Raw genomic sequence first — 10306 nt, forward strand, 5'->3', positions numbered from 1 at the left:
ATCTTTATTTTCCTTATTATACCAGTGGCACTGACTATACTTGGCAAGCACAATTAAGATTCACCATCCCCTCATTGGCAACTCATCATCTAGATAATAATAAAATAATAATAATTATTATTTGACGCACATTACATATTACTTGCCATTCCAATCTTGTGTTTTAAGGAGTGGGCAGGGAAGTACTTTAGGACCTTTTATAATATTTTCTCTGCCATTATGTATTGTATGTCAATTACTTGTACTTGTAAGCCATATAGCTTTAGTACATCTTGTATGTTATATGACTTAAACTTGTGCACAGCAGAAAAAAACATAATTTAAGTCAAATCATATGCTTGTCAGTCTGATTGAACTGTTGCATTTTAGCATTGTTTCAATCAACTTTTTAAAAAATTATTTTATACTTTATGTGCCTTACAGAAGTCATGACAAAGAAAGTGTCAAACGAAAGTCAGGTAACCGAGTTTCTGATCTTGGGATTATCAGACTCATTGGAACTGAAAGTCCCTCTCTTCCTGCTCTTTCTTCTCATCTATCTTATCACCATGCTGAGCAACTTTGTAATCATTACACTTATTTGCCTGGATAGCCACTTACAAAAGCCCATGTATTTCTTCCTCTGCAACATGTCATTCCTTGATATATTTTACACCACAGTCACAACTCCCAACCTCCTATACAATATTATCTCAGGTGACCAAAGAATTTCTTTCAAAGGCTGCATGACCCAACTATTCTTCTTTAACTCTTTCGGAAGCATGGAGTACATGTTACTGACAGCCATGGCTTATGATCGTTACATAGCTATTTGTCATCCTTTTAGTTATAAACTGCTCATGAATGCAAGAGCCTGTCAATTGTTAGCTGTTACAGCTTGGTTTGCTGGGTTTTTAGCTGCTGTTCCTCTAAGTGTTCAGATTTCTTCCCTTACTTACTGTTCTTCCAACAAAATCAATCATTTCTTTTGTGATCTGACAGCACTGTTGAAGCTAGCTTGTGATGATACGTCTTCAACAGAACTGATCATGTTTAGTGATGGGCTTGTAATTGTCCTCAACTGTTTCGTGCTGACATTTGTTTCATATGCTCAAATAATTTCTTCCATCCTAAGACTTGGTTCCAGAGAAAATAGATTCAAGGCTTTCTCAACCTGTGGCTCTCATCTCACTGTAGTCACACTCTTATATATGATGATTGTTTGTTTGTACCTGAAACCAGTGTCTTCATATTCTCTGCAAGAGGCCAAAATTGTCTCTGTATTTTATGTTAATATCCTTCCAATGTTGAACCCAGTTATATACAGTTTAAGGAATAAGGATGTGAAGGAAGCATTGGAGAAATGCATGCATTGCAAATAATAGTAAAATCTTGTGAAGTATATTCCTAAATGTGTATGTTGAAATTTATTTTTAAACTTGTAAATATTATTAAACAGAGTTTTACACTCATATACCACTTTCATTGATTTTAACGTACCTTTGCTCACATTTTGAATAGTTTATTTATTACAGTAAATAAAATACACACTGCCTATTTAATGTATGTTTCCCTTGAGTGTTGTTTCCTTTTTTCTCTAAAGTGTATCTTAAATATTTTTCCGTCAATAGTTCTTTAATGACTGAATTAATTAATAAAAAACAATAAAAATGTTAGTTAATTTTCATGTATAAATGATTTACAATCGCTATACAGTGAGAAAATGGGCCATAGTGTTACCCTTATTATCAGAGCTTATATATCACGTCCTACACTACTAGCCAGACTGTTCAAGTTACTCACCATGGCAAGAATGGATTGATGGCAAAGTCACTAGTGCTGAAATTCTACTCACCATGGTGAAGTTTTCACTTTCTATGATTCTCACCAATAAATGTGTATGTAGTGAGAATGGAGACTCCAGTAGAATGTTAAAGATCTTATGGTATATGTGCCACACATAGGCCCTAAAGTGGCACTCGGTATCTGCCAAGACGATAATCTAGAGGCCAAATTAAATGAGTAATGTTAAAGTGCTTAGATAACCTGTAAGTAACCTGTTGATAGTACTGATTTGACCTATAATCTAACATTGGGAAGCAGCAGAGTAGCTTGGAACTCACCCTTTAGTCCATAATATCCAAATACAGTGCCTTGGTACAATCCCATGTTGAAATATATACCAAATTAGAAAAAGGATGCACTCACAAGTCTTTCCTTTAATGCAATGGTGTTTGTTGGAACATAAAGTCACAAAAATAACTGAACAATGTTTTGACCCATTCGAGTCTTCTTCAAGATCTCTCTATATATATTTATCATATATTATATTAATTATATACATATATAATATATTATAAAACAAGAAATATACATAATGTATTAAAGCATTCCATGTGTTGTATCAAGAAGAGAAACAATGGCCTGTTATTTACATCAAAATCCAAATTAATGTTAGACAAAGTATTAAGGAATAGTTCTTATGCTTCTAAGAAAATAAAAAGTTGACATGCATCCTACATCCTACGTAAAACAAAATTAAAGTAAAAAATAAACTCCGGGGGGCGGAGCTAGCGCTCAACGGCTTCGGACGCACATCCTCTGAGCTCCGACAAACGGGAGAAAAAAAAGCCCGAAAACTACTAAAATACCGGGGTTGTCACCCCCCAATAAGCAGTGGACAGCCATGCAAATGATGGGGAGAAAAAACAAGAAGCCCCGTCCGGACCGACCCCGGTTCTGTGCCAATATCGGCGAACTCCTGAGAGGGCTGCATGGCGTGGGGAGAACAGAAATGGCGGCGGAACTAGAAGATTTCTCTGACGACTCAGAGGACTACTCCTTCCTCATTGCAGAGGCGCCAAGCATGAAACCTCTGAAACCTGCCCAGCATGCCCAGTCAACAGCCACAAGGTCAGAACCACTCACCACAGGCATACTTACCAGCCTCCTGGCGGACCTCCGTCAAAGCCTGTCATCCGAAATCTCACAGGTGAGAGAAGACCTCAAGGGGTTCAATGGGCGCCTAAGCGCAATAGAACAGACCACTACAACACATGCAGCCCACATCCAGGAGCAGCAGAATCAGATAGGCACCCTCACTACAGCTCACCCCACTCTGAGCCACCAGATTGCAGCAATGGAGGACAAGAGAAGGTGGAAACACCTGAAGATAAGAGGCCTCTCAGATACTATTACACAGGCAGAACTACCACACGGCCTGCGCAGACTCTTCACAACCCTGCTCTCTACCAAACAAGTGAAGGGCATTATACTGGACAGGGTGTTTCGGCTCCCTAAGCCTCCTGCAGCAGCAGCGTTTAACACTAGCGACCTACTGGTCAAGTTCCAAAATGGCCAAGATAAAGCAGCCATCATGAATGCAGTGAGGGTGAAACCACCGCTCCGCTTCGAAGAAATGGACATTACATTCTACTCAGACCTCTCCCGTCCGACCCTACAGTGGCGGAAAACACTACGACCACTCACATTCATACTATCAGCAAATGGTATCAAATAACGCTGGGGTCCACCACAAGCACTGATTATACAGCACCAGAACATGGAGATCAAGGTGGCGGAGTCATCGGAGATAGCGGCAACCCTGACCACCCTGGGCCTAGACCATACCGCAACGGACTCTAGCAATTCACAAGTTCCTTTTCTTTTTTGTTTTTTCTTATATGTTTTTTCTTATGCGAAAATTTGCTTCTCCTTTTTTCATGGCACGGCACCACACAGGGCCAGCCTCACACAAATATTTCGCTGACGAAGTATATGTTATATATATCTAATACGGTTCTAGTGTACCATCGTTTATATTATATACCCGTATGTTTATGTTTCACACACCACGCAGACAATATACTACATACCACGCAGGACACCGACAATGGAAAAAACATACCCATCGACACCACCTCCCAGGCCTATATGGGCCAAGACCGGGAACACTAGCTCATTAAGGACCACCTACCCCCCCCCCCAGCTCCATGCTAGTAACCTCATACACCCACTCCAATATGGGGAGCTGTAACTTCACAGCATCCAGTCCGCTCTTGACATACGCCACAACACGTCTCATCCTCTGATGACACACAGCCATACCTGACCTTAACACTCACACCCACTACAACCACCACCCGAGGCAGGATTATGGTGGTATCAAGCCACACCACTTCAAATAATAAAAATGCAGGCAACATCGATCACTTGCCAAATGCTAGCGACTTGTTAACTGTAATGATATGCCTTATCGAATGTATCTTTGTCTATACCATGTTGACTGCCAAAATAAAGAATTAAAAAATAAATAAATAAACTCCATGTGGGGAGGAAAAAAATAAAAAAAAATATATATATATATATATATATATATATATATATATAAAATGGGGTGGGTGGGGGTTACAGAAGTATAAACAGAATAAAAATAGGCAGTGAGGGGTATGAGTCAAAATTTCAGCAACTCAAAAAACAAGGCCTAAATGGTTGGGTGGTAATGTGTACACATATCAGAATTTTAAGCAGATCAGGGCTTCTTAATATAGTAAAATTATAAAACTTACTGACATGGAGGGCAGAGCCTGACTGTCCGAGAAGATGGCAGCATAATCGCAGAGTTTCGCTGAGACCACCCTTTAATCCACAGCAATCATCCTCACATATGCCCACTATACTCAAAGCCACCATTCTGGAAGATACCCGAGCTCCTCTACTACACTGTGGATCATGGGCGGTGGATTGAAATCGCAACACTCCTCAGTGGCACAGACTACCCTCAGACTCTGACACGAGTAGCAGAGCCCCGTCGAAAAAAAAAGAGGCACCCTTTACCAGCAAGCAAGATATGTTGCCGAGGAGCTCCAAAAGCACCTGAAACAACTAGCGTATGGCATGGCGGAGCTTAAGACCCACACACACGAGACAGAAGGGAAAATGGAAGAGATGGCTGAAGTATTGGATGGCCACAGCACATATCTCCAGGACCTCAGGGAGCAAATCTTGAGGAAAGCAAAGGAAGATCTGAGCAACCGCACCTGCCAGAACACCATCTGGATCAGAGGATTGCCGAGACAACCTCTGTAGAACTCCTGCAGAAGAAATTGACAGAGGCATTTAGGGGCCTTCTACCAGCTACAAATGTAGCCCAGCCAAGAGACATCATCACCCAGCTCCATTATTTCCACATCAAGGAGCAGATCTTGGCAGCAGCCAGAGATAGTTCGGTATTTGTAGATGTACACAGAATTCAACTATTTCAAGACCTGGCTCCCAGCACCCTGAGAAATGCAGAGAATTATGACCCCTCACGTTGCTTCTTACCCAACACGGTCTGCAATATGCCTGGGGTTACCCCTTTGAGCTGACTGCTCAGAAGAAAAATCACTACTATACACTTACCCAAGTGGTGGAGATGCTGGCATTTCTGGAGAAACTGGGCTTACAGACAGTAGCTCTACCTCCACATCAAAGGTCCAAATGCACCAGACCCCAGGAACCACCTCAGCAACAGACCACACCACTTGGCGCCAAAGCAGCACGCCCGGAGACAACCAAGAAAACACCAGCCATGTCCTGTGTGATGAACTGGACCGGAGTGGCATACTTGCCAGCCTCTTGACCTGTGACCATGGCCCCTGTAATTAATTTTTGGTTAAAGACTCTGGTTGTGCCTCTTGGACTCTTTTGAAGTGGCACGTCAAGCTCCCAAACTCCTGAAGCCATTCAAAGTGCCATTCGACCAGGTGGTGGCAGCCATCTTGTTCGCATGGACCAAAACCATGAATAGATTTCAGAGGGACTTAGCCGCGAATGCCCTGGAACTATTTTCGGCATGAAAAATTTGCGGTTCCCGGTCGGTTCCCCAGTGGCACTTAGCCGCAATTCTATGGAACTAATTTCGTCCTGAAGACTTCTCGGTTCCCGGTCGGTCCTCCAGCGGCACTTAGCCGCAATTCTATGGAACTATTTTCGGCTATGGGACCATGCCTGCGGTCGGTAAAACTATGACTTCCATAAATTTTCTGAGCCCCTGAACTGATCTGGGTGATTTTGGATATGTTGGTCACCCAGATCAGGGCTATCACGGGATGTAACTTTTATGGGGATTTGATGTGTTTTAAGGTATTTGGTTTTTTTTCTAAAAATGTGTGTTTTTTGTGTTTGGAGATAATTGAGTTTAGTATAGTGCTTGACTCAATTATCTCCTAAGTAAAGGGAAAGGCTTATTGTATTGTGTGTGTGAGTGACATGAATTGTAACTCTGTTATTATTGGTTTGTAAGTTTGTGTCCCTGTCCCCAACAAGGGCCATGTGGGCACACCCCTTGCATGGGGACTGTCATAAAAGGCTAGTGTGGCACCATTAAAATTCAGTCCTGCTTAACCCTCAACACGTAGCCTTGTCTCGTGATTGTAGGGAGCCGCTATACAGCTATAGTACTAGCTCTTACAAGAGCTTCACAGTTATACTCTCTTGGAGGAGAGGCCTTCCCACTGAGTCCCTGGATCCAGGCATCTGGTTCAGGGTGGAAAGAGACGGTGAGACCCCAACCAAGCTGTGGCAGTTTGTGGAGTCTATGGTGCTTATGGTATCCAGTGCAGGTTGTATGGTCCTCAGCGTTCGCTAGGAAACATCGATTGGCGGAGGTACCTAGTCGGGGTGCCAGGTGGTCCATCACACCCTGATACTACTGGAGGCAGTGGAACAGCTCCACAGGAATATACAGACAGCACCCTACTAATCCTGAAAAACACCGGGCAGACCAACAGACAGCACCTCATTGTCCTCAAAAGGCCAAGGTACTGAAGCATCCCGGAGACCAGACATGATCTTTGGCCTACCATACATGAAGCACCTATCCCATGTCTACACGTACCAAGACTGCCCTGGAAACTGACAGACACAAACAAAGGTTTGATAGGTGACTATTCAAATTATTATGATTTTTTTTTACATCAAGATTTCACCTTTTTAGGGACATTGTTCCTTAAGCAATGTTGTTTCTCTGATTCTTTTTTTTTTTTTGTTCCTATTACCAAACTCATTCGGCTCTGACACAAGACGCTATGGGTTACGGCACTTTCCCCCACACTACCACAGCAAAGGTGATTCAGTAAGACTTTTGGCACCCAAAAGGACCCTCAACTTAGATTAACAGTGACGGTCTCAATGTAGCACAGAATGCTGCACGTAGGAGATAGCCAATGTACGGAGCTGCAAGCTGTGTAGCAGGTGGGTTGCTGGTGGAAGCAGGCTAACCATTAAGAAACCATCCGCCACGTGGCCTCAAGTCATTCTGCAACCCAACAAGTCCAGCCAGGCTGCAATCTATCCAACCACAATTTCTTAAACCAATACTCCCCTCACCTCCAGAGGCACTTAATGGCCTAAATTACCTAAATGAGGAAAGAGCTTGGAAGAAGCCCCTCTGTGCCCAATGTGCTACACCCAATTGTATGGGGCCTTAAGCTTTCCGTCTCAGAGCCATCGGCCTTCTGGGACAGCTCACGGCTCCTTATATTAATTGACCCTATAAGGGATGTACCACAATGAGCTGAGAAATAGCAAATTGGCCTAAGCTGAAATATGTCAGCTAGCTGGAAGAAAAGCAGGAGTTCATGACCAGGTATGGACAAGTACACTAAAAACTGCGTGACCATACCTATACTCTACAGCTCTTTAAAAGAGTTTTACTCATTTCATATATATATATATATATATATATATATATATATATATATATATATATATATATATATATATATATTTATATATATATTAATTAATTAATTTATTTTTATATATATTTTATGGTTGGATAGACATATAACTTTAAGTAGGGGTATAAGTACAGATGTGTATAATGGTATATATACGTGAGGATAATGTATATAGGGAAATGTAATCCTGACCTATCTCAAGAGGAAAGGGGAAGGCAGAGCACAGAGAAACATGATTACTCCCACTCAGATGACATAACACACTGTGCACATTGTGGACACCCTTTGGGCCCTGGCAGTCCATTTACCGGGCTCTGGCATGTTGCATGACTCACTGTACTGAACCATGACCCCCGGCACGCCTCCATAAAAGTGACTGACGTGGGCTGCGACTAGGCAGAATCAAGACACTGCCCTTATGGTAACAGATGTAGCCCAGACCATAGATTTCATGGTAGAGACTTCATCTTTCCCAGACTGGATATTGATGACAGACCACACCCTAGCCTACATGCCTGAGACACCCAAGCTGGCATCTTACTATGACCAATCAAGGTGACATGCACCTCCATCAACGCACTCATGTGATGGGCCTCCCGAACGGTGTCAGACATAAAAATACTCCAAGAAACACATTTCAGAGAACAACCCCATTACCCATTAGTGAAAAGACAATTCAAAAGACTCTACCTAGCAATAGTATGTAGCCATACTATTACGCAATAGTTGCACCTTGACAGAGCTCAACATCACAAAAGACCCCGCAGGGAGATACCTAACCGTTATGGGAAAAATAGGATCATGCTGTACTCAGTCTACGCTCCTACCCCTCCGGATCGAACTTTTTGGGAAGAGCTCCAACTAAACTAAAGCACAAGAGACATTAGTCAGGTTCCTAGAGGCATTACATTTGCCCAAACCCTCTGACATAGCTAAAGAAACCATAGCAGACAAAATGAGGTGGAAGAGTTCAAAGCAGTACTCAATTGCTCAAACCCTTAAAAAATCCAAGGCCAGATGGCTTCACATTTCTTTACTACAAAACATTTTGCGGACAGCTACTACCACACCTCTGCAGAGTCTTCAATGCCCTGCTCGGAGGCCAACCACTTCCCCCGGATATGCTCATGGCCAACATATGCCTGATACCAAAACCACAAAAAGTCCATTTAGACCAATACTGACCTATTTAGTTCCTCAACACCGACCTCAAACTTGTCACTAAAAGCACTGGTCAACTGACTCAACCCTTTACTAGGCAGACTGATAAACACCAAGAAGCAGCAGTTAACTCCAGAAGAACAATCAACACCGTTTGGTACACAACCAGACAAACTATTCCCACAGCTCTGATATCACTAGATGCTGATAATAAAAAAGAAAGTCCAGCACACTCCCTTATCCACTAAATAGCAACTTTGGTGCTGACAGAGTGTTACTTTTTTTTAAAAACACCTAATCTAGGAAAAAATAATGGGGGTTTAGTTACATTATATGATCATACATTGCATAAGCCTGCCACAACGTTAATGTACCCCATCTTTGGCCCTAACCCTACCACTACCCCTAACACTGCCCCTACCCCAACACTAACCCTAACCCTACCCCTAACCCTTCCCCTCTACCACTAACCCTAGCCCTAACCCTAACCCTAATCCAACCCCTACACTTGTCTTTTGTTTTGTTTTTTAGATGATATTAGTCACTTTAGGTGATTGGTGCTTATAGGTTTTTCACAATATATATATATATATATATTTACTTTTATATCTTAAAGCGCTATCCACATTTTGCGTTGTTTGTCCACAATTAATTAACTCACTTGGCAAATCCCTTTAGAGGGAATTTGAGCTGGTAACTCTCCCTCTCAGTTTTCAGAACTTCTGTAATTTGATGTCAAAGGGGTTTTCAGACTTTTCATGACTGATGTCAAACAGCTTAGTGTCAGAACAGTTTTGACTGACTGCCAAGATGGCCAGACACATTTTCTGTCATTCTGGTGGGCTGACAACAACATTCAGCTTAATTCAAATACGTACCAAAGCAACCGACCTTCACCGACTGTGGGTCCAGTTTAGATAAGTCTGGCACCCTTATGAGAGCACAGGATTGCACCTGTGTGAAGGGTAGAGCCACCTGAGCAATTGAGACCCAGTCCTGCTAGCTGCCTCTGCAGACAGGAGAAACAGACAATTTGCCAGCCTGAAGAGAGCTGAATACTGGTTCCATTCTGGACCCTGTTGTCCCCTCCCTTGACTGGTGGAGGTTATCCCAGTCCCAACTGTGGAGGCATTACTTGCCACTTTGTGGCGAAACCAACTTCGCCACTGTGAACTGGAGAAGCCTGGTTGCTAGCCTCCTGCCCTGTGACTATGGCCCCTGGACATATTGCACTGTAAAAACTATATTTGGGCATGTAATAGTTTATATTACTGCTACTGGGCCTTTAAGGGCCATCCGTGGACATATTGGGACTTTTGGGACTACTGTCCCTTTAAGACTGTGGAGCATATTCCAGTATACTGCCTTTAATATTACATATGTATTTATGTGTTGAGTTTAACCTGGGATATGTATGCAGCATTCAACTGATTGTTCGGTAG

General features: G+C 42.5%; 1 protein-coding gene across 1 annotated transcript; it reads left to right on the forward strand.

The window, feature by feature from the left end:
- The first annotated feature begins 428 nt into the window (after positions 1-428).
- Positions 429-1361, forward strand: LOC134574640 (olfactory receptor 5AP2-like). The gene has a single exon (XM_063433772.1). It carries the CDS (start codon positions 429-431, stop codon positions 1359-1361), a length of 933 nt encoding a protein of 310 aa, XP_063289842.1.
- The last annotated feature ends 8945 nt before the right edge of the window (positions 1362-10306 follow it).

Source organism: Pelobates fuscus, chromosome 10 (genome assembly GCF_036172605.1).
Source record: "Pelobates fuscus isolate aPelFus1 chromosome 10, aPelFus1.pri, whole genome shotgun sequence".
Classification (NCBI taxonomy): domain Eukaryota; kingdom Metazoa; phylum Chordata; class Amphibia; order Anura; family Pelobatidae; genus Pelobates; species Pelobates fuscus.

Coding starts and splice junctions, on each gene's coding strand:
- LOC134574640 (XM_063433772.1), top strand. CDS start 429: ATGACAAAGAAAGTGTCAAACGAAAGTCAGGTAACCGAGTTTCTGATC.